Source organism: Amblyraja radiata, chromosome 9, assembly GCF_010909765.2.
Source record: "Amblyraja radiata isolate CabotCenter1 chromosome 9, sAmbRad1.1.pri, whole genome shotgun sequence".
NCBI lineage: Eukaryota > Metazoa > Chordata > Chondrichthyes > Rajiformes > Rajidae > Amblyraja > Amblyraja radiata.
This window is the reverse complement of record NC_045964.1, coordinates 28,437,506-28,459,603: the sequence shown is the minus strand read 5'-3', so window position 1 is coordinate 28,459,603 and position 22,098 is coordinate 28,437,506. Positions and strand designations below refer to the sequence as shown.

The 22,098-nt window shown below is 39.9% G+C and overlaps 1 protein-coding gene across 3 annotated transcripts in view; it reads left to right on the top strand.

Moving 5' to 3' along the window:
• Nucleotides 1-22,098, top strand: part of cdin1 (CDAN1 interacting nuclease 1) — a 175,811-nt gene that overhangs the window by 85,059 nt on the left and 68,654 nt on the right. For all 3 annotated transcript variants that reach the window (XM_033026960.1, XM_033026959.1, XM_033026961.1), the window contains 4 exons: nucleotides 377-456; nucleotides 857-906; nucleotides 5,897-5,964; nucleotides 16,996-17,061. In XM_033026960.1, coding sequence (XP_032882851.1) covers nucleotides 377-456; nucleotides 857-906; nucleotides 5,897-5,964; nucleotides 16,996-17,061 — 264 coding nt within the window. The remainder of the gene's footprint in view (nucleotides 1-376; nucleotides 457-856; nucleotides 907-5,896; nucleotides 5,965-16,995; nucleotides 17,062-22,098) is intronic.

Genomic DNA, 22,098 nt, shown 5'->3' with positions numbered 1-22,098 from the left:
ATTATAATTAAAAAGAATGTTTGAGAACTCCATCCAATCTTTCCTTTCTCTCATGTCTTTTTGTAAGGAACGTACTTATTCAGTGGCATGCACCAGTTTGGAAAGAATTCTCAAAATTCGGATTTTTGATTGGATTTGATATTGTTATTACCATAAATTGATGCCTTTTAATGTATACCTTTGCAGATTATTATAGATTAACTTAGCTTGTTCTACGCAAACTAGTTCAATTGTATTGATTTCATGAGATCAAAAACCGAAGGCACATTGCTATCTATTCAAACACTGTATAATACAAGATAAATTCAGTTCTTCATCTGTAATCTGAAATAAAACAGCACTATATATTAACACTTTTTTTTTTATTCCTATCTAGCAAGCAAACCTGTCATAAATGGCATGTTAAGGGACCCATCTCAGATTCCTGACAGGGTTCTAGCTAATCAAGTTTATCAGGTACTGTATTAATCACAGTTATCTTTTCCAATGACATTTTATGTTTAATAGTGGTTCACACTCTTGCAGCTAAAGTAAAAGATTTTATACTTCATTTAATTACTGTCACCGTAAACCTCCATATAGATCAGAGTTCACAGCGAAACCAATAAACTATTTGCGTATAAAAGCTTTTTTTCAATTTAATAGCCTCCTTTATTGTGCATACAAGCCATGCAGGCTCTATTTTCTACATTTTAAAATTGAACAGTCCTTGACAGTCTTCTGAACCATACTCGGAAACTGTAAATTGTAATTGCAGTTCTCGGAATACTATTTGCCATAATAGTTATCTGATTTACCAGTGGATTATCTGACACTACATATTTAATGCACTTTTTCATCTCTTGTTTGCTTGCAGTGCACAGTGAACGACTGTTGTTATGGACCGTTGGTAGACTGCATCAAACAGTATCTTTTTCCATAAAATTTAGGACTGAAATTGACGAGCTATGACTTTGTAGATGAGATGTGTCTAGCTTAACCTGACATCAAGTTCTGCTTCACATAACATGTGTTTCATATCCTATTCTTGTACTTTCAATCAACTAGGGTCACAGAAAACCTTATTCCATAGCTGCAAAAATATTGTGGACAATTATGTTTTTGTGAAAAGGAAACAGCAGTAGAATTCACCTCTCTAGTCTTTAACTAAAATACTGCAATACAATTCATAAAATTCATCAGATCTGCCCCTTAAATTGGCTGATTGCTGGAATCAGGTTATGTTTCAAAAACTTTTAACAGAGTTCTGAATAACACATTGATGAGTTCCCTTTGAAACTGATGTTGTATATTGATTAATATAAAGTACTAGTTATTCGCAATTTGTGTTTAAAACATATCCACGTGACCTGAGAATATCTCAGTGATAAATACTTTGGTAGTGGGGATGATTAGATTGATTTAGTTCTATTTTAAACTAAATAAACTAAAGTTTTGTACAATCTATTCAATTTTAGCAATTGACAGAAGAGGGATGACAGGTGATGAGGGAACAAATTTTGAGAGAGAGCATGTACAATATTGTTCCAGTCTTCCTGAAACTCAGTTGCAGAAAGCATTGTCCGTGTTCATCAGGGTGTGGTCAGAGCCACAAGGAGTGGAGCATCACAGCATAACTCCTGATGTTTATTGAAGCTCAAGTCTATAAACACTTGTTCATCAGAAAGCTTTCCCACAAAGGCATGCATACCTTGATACAATATCAATTACATCATGCATACAATAATATAATTGATATTATACCCAGCTAAAATGAGGGTTGAATGATTCACTGTCATTTGATCCATATGATATGAATTCGCTGTAAAGAACAAATATTTTATATTCTATAATCCACAGCCTGCCACCGAGTTACTCCTAAATAGTTCTGTAATGCTTTGTTCGCAACTTCAGTTTTTAAAGATTAAAATGAATGTAGGTATTCACCAATTTGCAAATGTTCTATTAATTAATTTTGGCTATAATGCCATTAACTCTTTGGAATTCATTTATTCGATTTACAAAGCTATTCTTCACTAACAAATTATTCACTCCACTCTCCATGTAAAGAGACGTGTTGTACTAAAATCCCCATAATGCTTTTTGTTCAGCTTCTTCATTTTTCAATGGATTGCTTTCCAAAATATTTTCTGGAAGTGGACCCCTTTCATAAGTCCAAGAATGGTTGTATATAAATTAGAGTACACCTAATTAATTTCTAATCAGAAGATTTATATTTTTTGTGATCGCGCACAGTTAATACATCTATGGTGAATGCATTAACCTTGGGTAATTGCTGCAAGAATTGTTTGAGATGTTAGTTTTCAAAATTATTACCTTTCATTAAATGCCAAACTTCGATGTTTATGTTGCATGATGTTTTATACCTCGGCAAGGTTGCACTGAGAGATTGTTATGTATTGACATTGTACAGCATTCTTCAACATAGTTATAATCTTTGCAAATTCATAAGGCAAGTTTTATCAAAATGTCCTTAGTGTTTTTGCTTGTGTCTTCATTGTTATCTGTTTTTAAGATGTTATCAAACCATTTTATATGGAATATTTTAGGCATCACTGATATCACTGCAGCACATGCTACTGAATATATTTTCAGTTCAAGTAACAGCTGTTTCTGATTTGTTTCTGTTTCTGACCTAGTTCTGATAGGGTGATTATTCTTTCCTTACCATGTCTTTGCGTTGAGAGGATTCAGCAGATTTTTCCTTCAGAAAGGTATAACTCTCCAAAACAGAGCAACATCTTCTGTGCAAATCCAGGTTAACAAATTTAGTAGATAATTATATTTTAAAAAGCTGGTTTGTGGAATAATATATCATTGTGGCCTTCGAGATAAGGGATATTGAAAACAGTTGTGCAAAGGTGAAACCGTGTAAAATGATTCCTAATGATTGATAAATCAACAGCAATTTACATGAGTGTTTAAGAAGGAACTGCAGATGCTGGAAAATCGAAGGTACACAAAAATGCTGGAGAAACTCAGCGGGTGCAGCAGCATCTATGGAGCGAAGGAGATAGGCTTTAAGAAGGAACTGCAGATGCTGGAAAATCGAAGGTACACAAAAATGCTGGAGAAACTCAGCGGGTGCAGCAGCATCTATGGCACAAAAATGCTGGAGAAACTTCTGAAGATCTGAAGAAGGGTTTCGGCCCGAAACGTTGCCTATCTCCTTCGCTCCATAGATGCTGCTGCACCCGCTGAGTTTCTCCAGCATTTTTGTGTACCAGCAATTTACATGATTCTGACTTAGTGGTTTTGGAAATGCCCATCCCCTGCTTAAGTTATTTCAAGGTAGTCACATGAATACTGCCCAACAAGATAGACAATTTAATTTTTCAATTAAAATACTGACATTTAATAACTAGTACATTAGTCATTATTCATTATCATTTTCATTGAACATACTTGTTGCTACATCTACTCAGTCAACCCATCTCTAGGGCATGACTGGAATCTACTCTGCAGAGGATCATGAATTTGTACAATGAATTAGGAAGAGAAATAATTCATGCAATGCATTGTGCATTTGTTAGATATTCAGTTTTTTCAAAGGAAGGGCCTCTGCTATCAAGATGCCTCAATAAAGTAAGGATGACTTTTTTATTGATTAAAAACATACAAATTAAGAACAGGATCAGGCCACTCGCCCCCTCAGCCTGCTCTTCCAGTTAATAAGATCATGGTTGACCTGATTTGTGATATTTTCTCTATTCCAGTCTACCTCTCATCCTTAGCTTTTCAAGTCCATCTTCTTTGGTCTTAACATTGTTCAAAGAGTACGCTACCAAAATTTCATTTTTGTTTTGTACAGTGTTAAATAATTTAAACATGAATCATTTAATTTTGGATGTGGAGTAAAAATTAACAATGTTATAATAATTTAATGTAATAACCTCTCAATTTAGCTATGAATTTAATTTCCTTAATTGTCTTATCAGCGGTGTTTCCCCCTGGTGATATTGTTAGAGTTCACTATTTTAAACAATAACATTCAAGAAATAAACAGAAGCAAAACAGATGGTCACATTGATTATAATCCTCCTGATTTAATTAAAGGACAATTTCTCTTTAAATGCAGTCATCATCTCCATGGCCCTTTCAGCCTGGCTTGTAGCAAGGATGATTTTTTGAGACAATGGTGAATTTCAAAAGATTGCCACACAGAGATTCTGTTACATAACATGATAACTATGCAAAAGGATCTTAATGAAAAATGTTGATTAATGTTGATGTAGCTCTCAAAAACTCAAGCTTGTTTTAACTGAAGAAATCAGGATGGCATTGCATTATTTCAAGATATGACTTTGCAAGAGTCTGAGTGTTCACCTTCCTTAAGATAGGTTCCACTGACATTGTATCTTTAGTGATTGACCCCCCCCCAACTCCACTTTTTTTCTGCCCTATGGACGTTCTAACAGCCCTAGAATATTTCCCTCGGGGCCTTTCTCTAAACTGTTCATCCTAACCATAGCTTAGAGTAACCATAGCTTAGAGTAAGAGAGCATTTCAACAGCCCACTTAACAGTTTATTAATATACATTTGTTAAAGGTGATTACAAAATGCATTCTTTCAATTACTTCTTCACTTGAACATTCTAATATAAAACAAAAATGTTAAGAACTTGCACATGCAGTTTCAATAGACAATAGACAGGAGTAGGCCATTCGACCCTTGAGCCAGCACCGCCAATCAATGTGATCATGGCTGATCATCCCCAATCAGTACCCCGTTCCTGCCTTCTCTCCATACCCCCTGACTGCTATTTTTAAGAGCCCTATCTAGCTCTCTCTTGAAAGCATCCAGAGAACCTGTCTCCACCGCCCTCTGAGGCAGAGAATTCCACAGACTCACCACTCTCTGTGAGAAAAAGTGTTTCCTCGTCTCCGTTCTAAATGGCTTACTCCTTATTCTTAAACTGTGGCCCCTGGTTCTGGACTCTCCCAACATCGGGAACATGTTTCCTGCCTCTAGCGTGTCCAAACCCTTAACAATCTTATATGTTTCAATGAGATACTCTCTCATCCTTCTAAACTCCAGAGTGTACAAGCCCAGCTGCTCCATTCACTCAGCATATGACAGTCCCGCCATCCCGGGAATTAACCTTGTAAACCTACGCTGCACTCCCTCAATAGCAAAAATGTTCTTCCTCAAATTAGGGGACCAAAACTGCACACAATACTCCAGGTGAGGTCTCACTAGGGCTCTGTACAACTAATTCGCAATTTATAAATTGTATTGTGGAGTAATCATTACAATCTGAATAAACATAATAAATGCTGCACACAAAAGATAAATCAGAAATACACGTCAGTTCCTAAATTAATGTAATAGAAGAGTTGACATAATTAATAATGCCCATCAATGTCCTACCTGCGACTGGCTATTAGCATGGACCAGTGACCTTCAAATCTGTAACCCAATTAACTTGGGTCAGTGTCGTAATACGTTATACGTCAAGGAAGTTCCTTAGATTTCCTTCCAATCCTGGAGAGATTTACTTGTTGAATGCTAAGTTTCCTCAAGAAATGTTATTATCTGTTTTAGAATAATTTTTATTCAATATGTTCTTTATTTTGTTAATAGTTCATCTTGATTTGTTTTATTGTTTCTAGTTGAAGTAACATTGAAGAAGCTATTCAGTTACAATATTTGATTTAACAGTATTTACAAAATCAATGTTCTTTTTAATATCAAATGAAACTGCTTTTTGCGAATTCAAAGCAGTTCACGTGTTTCACAAAATTTTAACGGGTTTAGTTTATGTCATTGTGGATTTTCTTGTTCTTTTAGAAAAATGTACAGTTAATAATAATGACTTATAAAACTAGCCAGTTCTAACCACTTGCTAAGCCTTGTGCAATGAGATCTATCATTTCCTTAACTTACTACCTACAGTGCAATTGGACAAGAATATGAAATTCTACTTTGTGAAAAATTGCAAAGAAAGAAATTATCCTTTTTAGGTAAGAATTTGACTGCAAACTATTTAATTCACAACATGTTTACGGTGGGAAAACAGTGAATACATAGTGTATCTGTGAGGCTGAAGAATGAGCTGAGATGATTGATGCTGTGCATGTTATCTTATATTGATTTAGGACCAGACAGGAAATCAGATACCTAGTACTCTTATATACTCTACACACACAAACTTGTGATTAATATTTTATGTTGTAAGTAGCTGGAAAAAGACCTTTATAATATTTGCTTCAGTAATACTTCTCCTGTCCTGAGATTACATATGTAATCCTGTCTTCAGAGATTTAAAATGAGGCATAGGGAGCCACATTTAAGAGGTAGTTTACATATCAAAGAGATAGAGTTGGGGGAGCAGATATCAGATATGCAGAAGGCATTCCAGAATGAAAATAAATTACAAGTTACTTGGTCCATTCCTTGAGTGAAGGTGGAATCTTTCAATGTTTATATTAATAGAATGTTTTTAATTCTGTGATAATTGAGTACTTATTAAAAATTGTTCTGAAGAGACAATTCTGTTTTCGTTTGTCCTACTGCCACTATAAACGTTTGTCATTTAATACACATATAAAATAAATAAAACAAATTTTGCATTGCCTTGAAGTAAAAAATGATCACAACGTTGCTGTATTACAGCCACAAGACGTATTTCCGTACTGCAACATATGGCAAAAGTCATTGAATTTCTGTCTTTCCTTTTACAACATATTCCATTGCCTGTTTGTTGGTGTTGTCTCGTTGTATTGAGTAAAGGTTACATATTTTCTTGATTCTTGATACTTCCCTACTTATATTGTGCTTCCAGATTTCTGCACCTCAGCACATACTTACAGTACATTGAGCAAGAATGGTCAAAAGTAAAGGCATGGTTCCTTGGGATATAAGATAAAGTAAAGCATTGGATTTATTGAGCACTAAGCATGATGAAAATAGTGTATATCAGTGCGTCTGAAATGCATTTTTCTTAAATTAAAGGATTTTCTTCCACTGTTGGGGATAGAATATATGACTGTAGAGGTACCATTTAAAACACTTCTTCTCTCAACTCAATCACCCAGATCCTTCCATTCTCGACATTCAAGAGATCATCTTCCATCGCACGTGGACAAAAATGCTGGAGAAACTCAGCTGGTGAGGCAGCATCTATGGAACATCCTCACACGCTGAGTTTCTCCAGCATTTTTGTCTACCTTCGATTTTTCCAGCATTTGCAGTTCTTTCTTAAACAATCCTCCATCGCGCTGTCATTTCTAGCACAAGGCTATCAATTGGCACTATTTTCTCTTTGCAACAGCATCTATATTACCTTGCCAAACTCTTTCCTTTCACATTCAAATGCTGCCAATGCAAATTTGGACGTTTTATCCCATCCCTCTTCCCATGGCATTTAACACTAATTCCAGAAGAAGCAGCATTTTGCTAGTTCTACTGTCAACTTAAGAGTAGGTTACTGACCTCACAGGCAATCCCCTAATGAATAACCTTGATTAGTGACCCAACTCTATGTGTAGGAAAGAACTGCAGATGCTGGTATAAATTGAAGGTAGACACAAAATGCTGAAGTAACTCAGCGGGTCAGGCAGCATCTCTGGAGAGAAGGAATAGGTGACATTTCGGGTCGAGACCCTTCTATGTATTTGGTTCACAAAAAAAAAATAATGGATTCAGATTCAAAATTCATTATTGGCCAGGCATCAGTTGTCATTTACCAAAGAGTGCCAAATCTTTAGCACTATATGCACATGGAAACATTTCCAAACTTTACCTCTGGATGTCTTTCCTCTAACTTCTGAACTATGTGGCCGCCATAGTTTCTTCAACTTAAACAGCTTCTCTTCATCCACCCTAATAATCCACTTAATGTTTTGAAAAATTAAATCAACAATTACCTCTTAATCTAAATAATGTATAAAACAGTAGTAATCTGTGTGAGGTTTTCTTTAACTTTATTATTAGATTATTAGAAAATAGGTGCAGGAGGAGGCCATTCGGTCCTTCGAGCCAGCACCGCCATTCATTGTGATCATGGCTGATCGTCCGCAATCAATAACCCGTGCCTGCCTTCTCCCCATATCCCTTGATTCCACTAGCCTCTAGAGCTCTATCTAACTATCTCTTAAATCCATCCAGTGATTTGGCCTCCACTGCCCTCTGTTGCAGGGAATTCCACAAATTCACCACTCTGGGTGAAAACGTTTTTTCTTAACTCAGTCTTAAATGGCCTGCCCTTTATTCTAAAACTGTGACCCCTGGTTCTGGACTCGCCCAACATTGGGAACATTTTTCCTGCATCTAGCTTGTCCAGTCCTTTTATAATTTTAATGTGTTTCTATAAGATCCCCCTCATCCTTCTAAACTCCAGTGAATACAAGCCTAGTCTTTTCAATCTTTCCTCATATGACAGTCCCGCCATCCCAGGGATCAATCTCGTTAACTTTCTCCTTCTCAAATTGCAGATTAATTTATTATGATCACTACCTCCAAGCGGTCCCTTTACCTCGAGTTCTCTTATCAAATCTGGTTCATTGGACAACACTAAATCCAGAATTGCCTTTTCTCTGGTTGGCTCCATTACAAGCTTCTCTAAGAATCCCTCGGAGGGACTACAAACTCTCTTTCTTGGGGTCTTGAAGGAACCTGATTTTCGCAGTCTACCTGCATATTGAAATCCCCCATCACCACAGTGGCATTACCTTTGTTGCATGCCAGTTTTAACTCCTGCTGCAACTTACACCCTACATCCGGGCTACTATTTGGGGGTCTGTAGATAACACCAATTAGTGTCTTCTTGCCTTTGCAATTCCTCAACTCAATCCACAGTGACTCTACCTCGTCAGTCCCTGTGCCTTCCCTTGCAAGGGACTGAATTCCATTCCTCACCAGAAGAGCTACCCCCCCCTCCTCTGCCCATCTGCCTGTCCTTTCTATAGGATGTATAAGCGAAGAGGCTGTATGGGCAAAAACTTAATAGCCACTTCGAAAATGACAAAGACACACATCGCTTGTGGCAGGGATTTCATACCATCACTGACTACAAGCCCCCCCCCCGCTGCGGATATGCCAAAACGACCCCTCTCTACCAGATGAACTGAACGAGTTCTACGCACGGTTTGAGGTTAAAAACAGCACCCAGACACGTGCACTACTGCCATCTCCCAGTGACCAGTCGCTCAGGCTGTCCGCAGCCGGAGTTAAAAAGGCCTTTGCCAACATCAATCCACGCAAAGCTGCAGGGCCGGACAACATTCCTGGATGCATTTTAAGAGACTGCGCCGAGCAACTGAAAGATGTCTTCACAGACATTTTTAACATCTCACTCAGCCAGGCAGTAGTGCCCAACTGTCTTAAGAGTGCCACCATCGTCCCTGTCCCGAAGAAACCAAACCCAGCCTGCCATAATGACTTTCGACCAGTGGCTCTAACACCCATAGCAATGAAGTGTTTTGAGCGACTGGTTATGCAGCACATCAAAAAGAGTCTACCTGCCGACCTAGACCCACTGCAGTTCGCCTACAGAGCCAACCGATCCACAGAGGACGCAGTCTCAACAACACTGAACCTCGTACTGTCACACCTTGATCGGAAAAATACTTATGCCAGGATCCTCTTCATAGACTTCAGCTCTGCGTTTAACACAATCATTCCGCAGCAGCTGGTGGAGAAGTTGGAGCTATTGGGGGTTGATGCTGGCACATGTAACTGGGTCCTGAACTTTCTATCACAACGGCAGCAGACAGTCAGGGTGGGCAGTAGGACATCAAAAACCATAGCCGTGAGCACTGGCTCGCCCCAAGGCTGTGTCCTAAGCCCCCTGCTGTTTAGTCTGCTTACACACGACTGTACTGCTAGACTCAATAACAACTTCATCAACAAGTTCACTGATGACACAACAGTGGTGGGTCTCATCAGTGACAATGATGAGTCGGCGTACAGGATGGAGGTGGAGCTGCTCACAGGATGGTGCAAATCCCACAACCTCATTCTCAACGTGGGAAAAACTAAGGAGATGGTGGTTGACTTCAGGAGGGCGGGAAAACAACACCATACACCTCTGCACATCGATGGAGCTGATGTGGAAAGGGTCAGCAGCGTGAAGTTCCTAGGACTCCACCTGTCAGATGACCTGATGTCCACAACCAACACCACAGCACTGGTCAAGAGAGCCCAGCAGCGACTACACCCTCTCCGAAGACTACGTAAAGCAGGTCTCCCCACTACACATCTACGAACTTTTTATAGGGGGACAATCGAGAGCACATTAACCAACGGCATCATTTCCTGGTTCGGGAGCTGCAAGGCGTACGAACGGCACCAACTTGACAGGATTGTGAAGACCGCCAGCAGGATTATTGGTGCTCCACTCCCTTTCTTGCTGGACATATACAGGAAGAGATGTATCAACAGAGCCATCTCCATCATCAAAGACCCCTACCACCCATCGCATCACATATTCTCCATCCTGCCATCTGGGAAGAGGTACAGGAGCATTAGCTGCAAAACCAGCAGGATGCTCCTCAGCTTCTTCCCGCAGGCTATAAGACTGATAAACGGACTTAGCCCCCTGCCAAAGTATCGCGCACCAACCATCAACCTGGACACACTGCAGCAGCTGTCGATCGGAACGCCTGTTGATGTTTAGTAGAGAGTAGAGTGTTTAATTTAATTTGTTCATGATATATGTTTTTTTATTTCTAGTTATTTGTTGTTATTTGTACTGCACACTGAATGAGCAACGTTTTTTTGTTTCTTCTGGGTATGTGAGTACTCAGGAAAATGACAATAAAGATATACTGATACTGATACTAACCCTGAATATTAAGTTCCCAGGCCCGATCCTCCTGCAGCCATGTCTCGGTAATCCCCACAATGTCATATCTACCAACCTCTAACTGAGCCTCAAGCTCATCTACTTTACTTCTTATATTTCGCACATTCAAATACAATACTTTTAATTCATTACGCATTTCACCATTCACATCGATTCCTATTACACTTGGCCGTACTCTCCAATCCCTTTATGAGCTTTCTTTCCCATTAATTCTGGGGTCATTAACTATCCCTTTACTCCCTTTCCCTTTAACTCCGTCCTTGACTTTCCCATTTGACACACCCCCCCCCCCCCCCGTTAATTTGGAGCGCATTTACCATTCCAGTTCATGTGTTGCAATCTCTTTGGGTATATGGTGCAAACTTCCAGAGGAAGTAGCTGAGGTAGCTAGTAATAGCATCTAAAAGACATTTCGACAGGTTCATGGATGGGAAGGTTTAGAGGGAAAAGGGCCAGGGGTGGTTAAATGGCTTAGATGGGGCATCTTAGTCGCATGGACGATTTGGTCCAAAGTGCGGAGAATTGGTGTGGAGCAACTGTTGAAGGCCACAGTGATATGGGTCATCTGTTGGCTGACACAGACTGGAAGTTTTCAGTGGAATAGCAAGGCACCTGATTTGGAGGATTTTTCACAGATGCATGGGGGTATCTGTCCAGTGTTTAGTGGTGCCTACTGGAGATAGTCCATGAATCATAAATGTACAGGGGATGTCTGGCTGCTGCCTGGTAGACTTGAGCGTTGTGCTAATCTCATCATGCCAAAGATAGCAACCAATTTGCTGGCAGTTTCACATTTTTTCTTTCAAACCCTATTTTTGAATTCACCAGTTTCCAACTTTTACTTATTATTAAACCCTAATCGCCATACCCCACATTAGTTCTATGATGCAGTGTTGTATTGAACACACACAAATAATTCATCAGCTTTCTGCCATCAACTTGCCGTTTTTTCCCACTTGTTAAAAACTTGTTAAAGCTATTGAATTTATACTAAATTTCTGGAAATACCTTATTTACACATTTTTCTAATTTGCAGATTTTTTGGAGATCCACAGCAACTCACATTATATATTTAAATCCTTTCCTAATTCTTAACAGCATAATGTCATTGCCATCTGCTTACTTTTCATTATATTTTCTATATTCATTGAAGTTTAGGAATTTCAGAAGAAGCAGCAATTTGCTAGTTCCACTGTCAACTTAGGAGTGGGTTACTGACCTCACAGGCAATTCTCAAATGAAGGTAAATCGAATAGCACTGTACCTTAATTGGTACACGTGACAATAAAAGACCTTTGAACCCTTGAAGTTTTCACTTTTATTCACAGTCAATTCTTCTACCCCACGTCCTTATCATTTTCTATGACAAACTAAGTGTGTCACTATATCTCAACCCAATATGAATCTTATATTTTATTTCTGGAAGTTTCCAGTCCTAACCATCGTACAATTACGTCCCAACGATGCTGCAATTATGTTCTCCATTTTTAATTTTTATTCCAGCAATTCATTTCATTTGTACGTTCCATTGCTTGAAGCTGTAGAAAGTATTTTACTTGGTCTGCATTCCTGATATTTTACCCATTCTCTTTTTAAAAAAATTCCTTCATAGTCCTTTTGTTTTGCACAATTCTGTATAGTGCTCACCCCACTTTTATTTATTTTGCAACTATTATTCATATTATTGTTTTCTTGCCTTTGTTTGTCAGTTAAAGGTTCTTGTTGCAAGTCTATTTATCCTTCTCACTGGAACTATGGTCCTAGTCTAGTCCAAATCAGGTATTGCCAACAGTGTATTTCCAGTTTTCCCTGGTATTGGTACCATTGTCCCATAAAATTGAACTCCTCTCTCCCATTATAACTTCTTTAATCACTGTTTGCCATTCTGATTTGTTTGTCTCGACAATAATAATCAATAATAATCCTGAGGTTAGAATCCATGAGTTCTTTAGCTTAGCTCCCAGCACTCATCACAAAGCTGTCTTGCTGACTCTGATCTACAAGCTATGACTAAGATTGCAAAATGTCCATATATTTTACCCAGTCTGAGCTGGAGTGTTTCCAATTCAATGGCATTCAGCCAGGTACTACAATCCACATAGCCTGCTTTACCACAATAGTGTCAATATTATTTATACATAAAATTCATGCATTTATCTATGTTTTATGGTTTTTTGATATTAGATAAGGTTAAATGAGTGGGTGATGTTTTGGCAAGTGAAATAAAATGCAGGTAAAATGCAAAATTATCAATTTTGGCAAAGGAAAAAAAGACATATTCCAGAGCTCTCCAATGCAGAGGGATCCGGGTGTTCTAGTGCATTATTCGCCAAAGGTGTGTGCAGATGCAGCAGGCAAATGGGAAGTTAACAGTTTGGTGTCAAATGCTGGGGAAATTGAATACAAAAGCAGTGAGGTTATGCTTCAATTACATGGGGCATTGGTAACACCTGATCTTGAGCAATGATCGGCCAGTTTAGAGAAAGTTTACTCAACTAATACCTGGAATGAATGGAGGAAAGATTGAACAAGCTAGTCTTGATTCTGAAGGAGTTTAAAATCGAGATAGATGACTTGATACAAACACAAGTTTACAAAGAGTTTTGACAGCATAGATGTGGAGAAGATGTTTTCTTGTGTGAGAGAATCAAGAATTGGATCACTGTGTAAAATCCAGGGATTGCCTATTTAAAAAAAATAAATTAGGCAATTTATCTATCTATAAGGGTTGTAAGCCTTTGGAAATTTCTTCATTGAAGAGCTATGGGAGCAGAGTCTTTGCATATTTTGTGGGTTGAGGTTATTAGATACTTGATAAGCGTGAGGGTGAAAAGTTACCACAGACTAGCTGGAATGTAGTTACAGTCAGAACAGCCATGATTTTCTCAAATTAATGAAGCAGGCTCGAGGAGCCAAGTAGCCTATTCCTGCTCCTACTTTGTTTGCTGGCCAGCACCAAAAGCACAAAAGTTTAATCATTAAAAAAACAATCAACAGACCAGGTAACTGCGTTAATCACCAGCAGCATTGACTGCCGAACACCTGCAAATGCTATTATTCAACTAAATGCATGTATAACGTTTCATCCTTTGCTCTTGCTGATTACATGCTACAACTTTTCAAAACCTCTATCTGTAGCACACTTGCTCACTTTTCCCTCAGGCTTGCTTGTATTTGCGTTACTCGTCTTCCTGACCTTGATCTCCACTGAAATCCTACAAAACATCAGAAAACTTCTTTTGATTAGGTACTTTACAACTTTCTGCTTCAAAATTGAGTTCATTAATTTAACATCATAACCATAAGTTAAATCTACTTTTATCTTGTTTCATTATCATGCACTTTTGTACATTTGCTATTATTTTTCATTTTCTCCTACGTTCCTCTGACTTTGTACATGCTTAAAAATCCATTAAATTACTAAGTTTTAATATTTCATCAGAACAGAAAAAAAATAACTTCTATCTCCACAGACGTCGCTGGATCTACTACATTTCTAGTATTTTTACTCTGCACGTTAATTTGTGTCTTTATACTAAATCATCATCACGATTCATGTCAGATGTTAATCAAATGTTTTCGGTTGGCCTTCTAAATTATTGCAGGGCCCTTATGCAAAATGTAACTCCAGTCAGATGACCTGGGGAATAAATGAGTAATTCTTGCTTATGTGGCCAATCCAGATGATGGGACATGACCCGAAACAATGACGTGTTAAAATGATCATATAGTTAGATGTTCAGAGGTATGTTGACACATTTTTGTAATGCGAGATAAGAGAGATCTTATAGAATTGTTCTGCACTGTCGGAAAATTGGTAGAATCTTTTTCCATAAGGTCTGTACTGATTCTTTGTGGAGCAATCCTAGTCCTGTTTTCCTGGTGTTGCTTCCAAATATATATCCAATTCTATTTTGAAAGCTATGATTATATTTGAAAGCACCAGGCTTGCTGGCAATCTATTCCAAATCATAATCACTCACTGCATTAAATCATGTTTCCTCACTTCAGCCGTGGATCGTTTACTAATTGTCTGTGTTCTCTTTGAATACTTTGCCAATGGGAACAATTTTCACCCTTAATCCATGTGAGTTTATTTCAATGCGTTCCCTCTCATATCTCCTCTCAACCATCTCTTGACAAGAACAATCTCAGCTTCTTCAGTCTACTCTTCCAACTGAAAACCCTCAACTCTGAAACAATTCTTAATAAATGATTTATGTATCTTTTACAAGACCTTGATATCCTTTTTCAAGAACTTGATGGCCAGTATTGGATGCAATACTACTGCTCTGTCCAAACCAATGTTGTATGAAATTGCAACACATATATAGGCTTTGAGTACACAAGGAAAGGAAGTAAGTTATGAAGCTTTGGAGAAGGTGCAGAAGAGGTTGACCCGAATGCTGCCTAGATTAGAAGGTAGTAGCTATAAGGAGAGGTTGGACAAACATGGATTGTTTTCCTGGAACATAGGAAGTTGAGGTGAGCAGGGATAGAAGTATCTAAAATCATAAGAGGTTATGGATAGAGTAGACAGTCACAACTTGTTTCCCAGCGGTGGAAATATCAAAGACGAGAGGTCATTGTAACCATGTATGGTCTTTTCTTTGACTGGATAGCACGCGACAAAAAGCTTTTCACTGTACCTGGGCACACATGACAATAATAAACTAAACAAAATGAAACGGGTTGCGATCAGCATGGTATTCTTGAAAAACAGGGAACTAGTGCTTATTTATATAGTTGTATATAAATTCCTGGCTTCGTCATGCATGAAATAATGTGGCAAAGAATGCTTTAATCTGCAAACCTATAGGTGTAATAATAAAGAGATTATTTTCTGCATAAAATAATTTTTTGCACAGTTGTCGGGAGGATGGGTGAGAGGAAAGATCTTAGCATTTTAACACATAAGTTCATCAGTGTATTAAATACAATCAAACCATTCGTACCACAAGTTGACTGGGAGCAATGTCAAAATGACAAATACTAAATATTTCCTGATTCAAAAACACAGGAGTTACATTAAATGATTATAATTTATTTAACTTAAAATTGTTTTGACCTTGGAATTCTGTCACAAGACAACAAAACTGTCAGAGTTTCAGTACAATAGCCATGAAAGTGGTGTCCTCTACTGATAAATGGATTGGAAATTGGCTACCCAGCAGTGGAAATGGGCCATTAATTTTAATCAGAGGTGATGTGAAAAGGAGAGTAGGCTGTACCGCAATGTCAACAGCCCAGTAGGTGTTAAGAGAGACCACACAACCTTCTCTGTTACTTGTTTTAGCTATTAGTTTAGGTTGGGTGAAGACAGAAAGGCATGTCTGGAATTGAATGACCAGGTCAGCCAAAATATAATGGAGAAATCAGGTGTTGCAGAAATAATAACAGAGAGGCATTTAGATGCAAGGACGCTCTACTGACCAGACAACCACATAGCATAATGACAATTTCCAGTTGCAAATATTTTTATATTTAAACAGTATATAGACTTGCATGCTTCTGTATTCTTAGAATTGTGAATGCAAAAGATAATGTTTTGTAAAAATACGTCATTTTCTATCGTACCACTATTGAGTCAATAGGAGGAAGCGTTTTGATATGTAATAGTGGCCCAAAAGGTGCCTAAGAATGGCTTTCCAGTTTATATCCCTCAGGTTCTGAGAACCTTCATTAAAGAGATGTTATTTATTTTATTTGGCTATTTTCCAAAACTTAATGAGAGATTTTTCTGTTTCTGCTCTCAGGTGCACAGTATCACCTGGACAATGTGGATATTAGCAATTTGTCTCAGTGAGGATAATGTTGCAAAATTAAGCAAATTCATTCAATGTTGAGCACTGTAATCTTCCTGTGTTTTAACCTAAAAGTCACACCCTGGGGAAAAAGACAAGAAGCAGCCAAGATTAATATTTTATTTCCAAAGTATCATAATACAATTCCACACAAATTACTTGAATATGTACTTTGGAGGTTTAATAAGCTGTTCATACCTGTCTTTAATTTCATTCAATAAATCAGCTGTTTTTCTTATTGCGAAAAAAAGCTGGATGTAGCAAGAACATTTTGTTTCTGCTTTGATGTATCTTCTTCGTATGTTTTAGATATTTACCTAAATATTCATGTTTTACCTTTAACTTCAATATTCACTTTTTTTTTCAAATTTTATTTTGGCCAGATGAAGATCAACTGCGCACTAAAGGCTATGACAAAACACCTGACATTATTTTGGAGGTACCAGTTGGTAAGTTTCTGCAGGTTTACAAGCATCCAACCGATCATAAAGTTGTGACATGTGCGTATTTTCCAGTTGTTATATTTTACACATGATTGATAAGGTAGAAAATTGCATTGGAAGAACCATTATGAAGCTGTGACAATTGTGGTCACAATCAAACGGATCTGCTATTCTCTGCTCAGTATACCCTAGGTTATTAGTTCCCCTTACCCTTTGTAACAGATTTTTTTTGCACATTGAATGGTTACGGTCTGGAATACACTGTTGGGGATAGTAGTGAGAGGTAGATTGAATTATAGTATTCAATTGGGAGCTGGATAAGTACGCGAGAGTAAAGGATTAGCATGTGTAGGAAGAAAATGCAGATGCTGGTTTAAACCGAAGATAGACACAAAAAGCTGGAGTACCTCAGTGGGACAAGCAGCATCTCTGGAGAGATTAGCATGCTGTGGGAACAGGGCAGAGGAGAGGGTTAGCTGGTTTTGTCTTGAAAAGAATCTGTGCTGACTCACCTTGCCACACCATATATCTTCTTTTGTTGTACCATTTGTATTGTCCCAAAAATGCATTGAGTGTAACAATTATTAAAGATGTGCCATAAATGAATGCATGGAAAAGGGCAGGGAATTATATAATGTTTGTGTCTTTAATATAAATATATTTTTAAATAGCAGCTGGAAGTTATTTGAAAAAGGTACACAAAATTGCTGGGGGAACTCAGCGGGTGCAGCAGCATCTATGGAGCGAAGGAAATAGGCGACGTTTCGGGCCGAAACCCTTCTTCAGACTGATAGGGGGTGGGGAAAGAAAGAAGGACAAAGGGAGGAGGAGGAGGAGCCCGAGGGCGGGCGGATGGGAGGAGACAGCTAGAGGGTGAAGGAAGGGGAGGGGGGGAGGGGAAAGCACGGGCTAGCCAAATTGGGAGAATTCAATGTTGATGCCAAGGGGACGCAAGGACCCCAGACGGAATATGAGGTGCTGTTCCTCCAATTTCCGCTGGTGCTCACTCTGGCAATGGAGGAGACCCAGGACAGAGAGGTCGGATTGGGAATGGGAGGGGGAGTTGAAGTGCTGAGCCACCGGGAGATCAGGTAGGTTATTGCGGACTGAGCGGAGGTGTTCGGCGAAACGGTCGCCCAACCTACGCTTGGTCTCACCGATGTAAATCAGCTGACATCTAGAGCAGCGGATGCAGTAGATGAGGTTGGAGGAGATACAGGTGAACCTTTGTCGCACCTGGAACGACTGCTTGGGACCTTGAATGGAGTCGAGGGGGGAGGTGAAGGGACAGGTGTTGCATTTCTTGCGGTTGCAACGGAAAGTGCCCGGGGAGGGGGTGGTGCGGGAGGGAAGTGAAGAATTGACGAGGGAGTTGCGGAGGGAGCGGTCTTTGCGGAAGGCAGACATGGGGGGAGATGGGAAGATGTGGCGAGTGGTGGGGTCACGTTGGAGGTGGCGGAAATGGCGGAGGATTATGTGTTGTATTTGCCGGCTGGTGGGGTGAAAGGTGAGGACCAGAGGGACTCTGCCCTTGTTGCGTGTGCGGGGATGGGGAGAGAGAGCAGCGTTACGGGGTATGGATGAGACCCTGGTGTGAGCCTCATCTATGGTGGCGGAGGGGAATCCCCGTTCCCTGAAGAACGAGGACATTTCCGATGCCCTGGTATGAAATGTCTCATCCTGGGAACAGATGCGGCGTAGGCGGAGGAATTGGGAGTAGGGGATGGAGTCTTTACAGGGGGCAGGGTGGGAAGACGTGTAGTCCAGATAGCCATGTGAGTCAGTGGGTTTATAATGTATGTCGGTCAGGAGTCTGTCCCCTGCGATGGAGATGGTGAGGTCAAGGAATGGTAGGGAAGTGTCTGAAATCGTCCAGGTGTATTGGAGTGCCGGATGGAAGTTGGTGGTGAAGTGGATGAAGTCAGTCAGTTGTGTGTGGGTGCAGGAGGTGGCACCAAAGCAGTCGTCAATGTATTTGAAAAAGTTGGTTTGAAACATTTAACCAGATTGTGTCATTGCTAGTTTGGGATAGCTGGGTTTGAAAGCAATAAACATTTTCTCTTTTTGTTTTTGTAGTATTTGCTCATTGGCAAGTAGTAGCTGTAGATAATGTGCTGGAGTAACTAGGTGGATCAGGCAACATCTCTGGAGAAAATGTATGGGTGACGTCTCGGGTCGGGACCTGACCTGAAACGTCTCCCATCCTTGTTCTCCAGGGATACTGTCTGACCTGCTGAGTTACTCTAGCACTTTGTGCCTGACCTGCTGAGTTACTCTAGCATTTCAGTATATACCAGCATCTGCAGTTCCTTTCTACACACTCAAGTAGTCGCATTTTCAGCTTGTCTTACCAACAAATATTTTGAATTTACAAAGAAATATCATTAATGCACGATATCACTAACTCAAGAGTGATCATCACAGCTTATGATTTTGATATTTCTGTCATCCTGGAAAGTGACATATTGCCACAATCAGACAAACTGTTGAAAAGTCAACACTGGTTGAGTTTCTTTTGACTGATGTTGAGTACAGTCACTCTCTATGAAGGGGCATACTGTATCTAGAAAGTTTTGGCACAAGTGTGTAAGACTTGGGAGATACCCCAAATATTTAGAGAAGGACTGCATTCTAATTAGCTAACATTAGTTCAAGTTTACATTTATTGTTACATGCACCAATTAGTGCATTAAAAATTGAGTTACCATACAGCCATACGAATAAAAAGAACACACACATGATAGAATTTAACATAAACATCCCCACACAGTGGAATCAACGTTTCCCACTGTGAGGGAAGGCAATAAAGTTCAGTCATCTTCCTCTTTGTTCACCCTTGGTCGGGGCCTATTGAGGCCTCCACAGTCGCCGCAACAGCGGCCCGATGTTCGGGCCCTCTCGCCGCATGATGGAACTCCGGCGTCGGAAGAACACATTCAGCGGCTTGGAGTTCCGAATCAGCCGCTTCCTACCGGAGACCACGGCTCCCGAAGTCCACAGGCTGAGCTGGACGGAGCTCCAACACGGCAATCCTCGGCGAAAGATCCCAGGGCCCTGCATTATTAAAGTCAGTGCCGCCCGCGGCTGGAAGCTCCGCAGATCACAGCTCCACGGTGTTAAAGTCGGCAGTCCCAGCACTCCGCAGCTCCAACACAGCAACCCCAGTAAGGCATCGCCCGCTCAGCGATGGTACTTCAGTGCTGTGCCGCTGCTGAAACTGAAGCTCTGGCCGGTCTCCGGCAGGAAAAGGCCGCTCCAATCCGGATGGTAGGCCGCGAGGAGGCGAAAATGCGGCTCAGAGGACAGACGCATCCTCGACTAGGTAATGACTGAGAAAAACAGTTCCCCCTCACCCCCCATCCCCCAGATAAAAAGACTAAAAGACCTCCAAAACAAAACTTTTTGACAGACTAAAAATTTAAAAACGAATGAAAGGACGAACAGCTGCAGGCGTGGCTGCCATACTAAACGGCGCCCCCTAGAAAGCCCCTAGGCAGTTACCAGCAGAATCACAAATAAACTTCCTACTATTTTTCTATTGCCTATTCCACATTCATGTCCAAAATGTGCAAGGAAAGGGTGAAACCATTCATTCAACTACCTCTGCCGCTTGCTTCCACAGCACACCTCTCTCAGGAAAATTTCTAATGCACCTCGCATCCTTTAGACTTTAGACATTAGAGATACGGCTTGGAGACAGGCCCTTCGGCCCACCGAATCCTTGCCGACCAGCGATAACTCCTGTACACTAGCACTATCCTACACCGAAGAACAATTTACAATTTTTACCCGAGCCAATTAACCTACAAACCTGCACATCTTTGGAGTGTGGGAGAAAACCAGAGCACCAGGAGAAAACCCACACGGTTACAGGGACAATGTACAAACACCGTACAGACAGGACCCGTAGTCAGGATCTAACCTGAGTTTCTGGCGCAGTAAGGCAGCAACTCTACTGCTGTGCCACTGTGCCTGGAGTTCATATTAGTTTATGTACTGTACTATAACCTCTGTGAGCTCTCATTGCTATATCCTTATTCCAGCTCTAGGTTCCCTCAACACTTTCTCCACTATGATGCTGACCACCCAACCATCCTTCATGGTCTCTATAATCACCTAATTTGTTGACAGTTCTCTGTCCTCTCTTTATCAAATCTGTCATGGAACATTATCCAACATGGACTATGCCATAGTTCATTTACTGAAGTATTTATCCATGCTTTATTACCCCCATTTCAATGTATTCTTCGATAGCCCACTGTCCCCCGCGGTCTTCCATAACTTTGCTGCTCATGTCCTTCATTTTATCCATACTGTTTTTTAATCAGGCATCACTGGCAAGACCAAAATTTATTGTCCATCCCAAATTGTTCTTGAGAAGGTGATGGTGGGCCGCCATTTTGAACAACTGTATACTTAGTGAAGATACTACACAATACTTTTGGGGAGGTAGTTTAAAGTTTTCTACCCTGCAACAATGTATGAACAGCACAACATTCCCACGTCAAGAGGAGCTTGCAGGTGATGATGTTCCTATGAACCTGAACGCTTGTCCCTGATGGTGGAATAGTTTGTAGTTCATAGAAATTTAGTCAGAGTAGCCTCAGCAAATTAACTGCAGGGCATTTTGTAAATGATTTCACTGTGCACTGCGAATTGAGCAAATACATGTTTAGAATGATAAAGAGAGTAACAATCACGTGGGCTGCTTTATCATGCATGGTAATTAGCTTCTTGATTGTTGTTGGACCTGCACTAACCCAGACAATCGAAATTCATCATGGTTCTGACTTGAACTTTGTAGATTGTGGAAATAGTTAGGGGTGTGAGGAAGTGAATCAATCACTGCAGGATACCTAGCCTCTGAACTGTTCTTGACTTCATTGTATTCATGTGACTTGTCAGTTGAATTTCTGCTTCATGGTGATCTTTAGGATGTTGATGGTGGGATCTCTGCAATGGTGATGGCAAAAGTAAGTGGTTAGACTCTTTAATGTTGGAGTAGTCATCGTCTCGAACTTTTGTGGCACTAATATCACATGG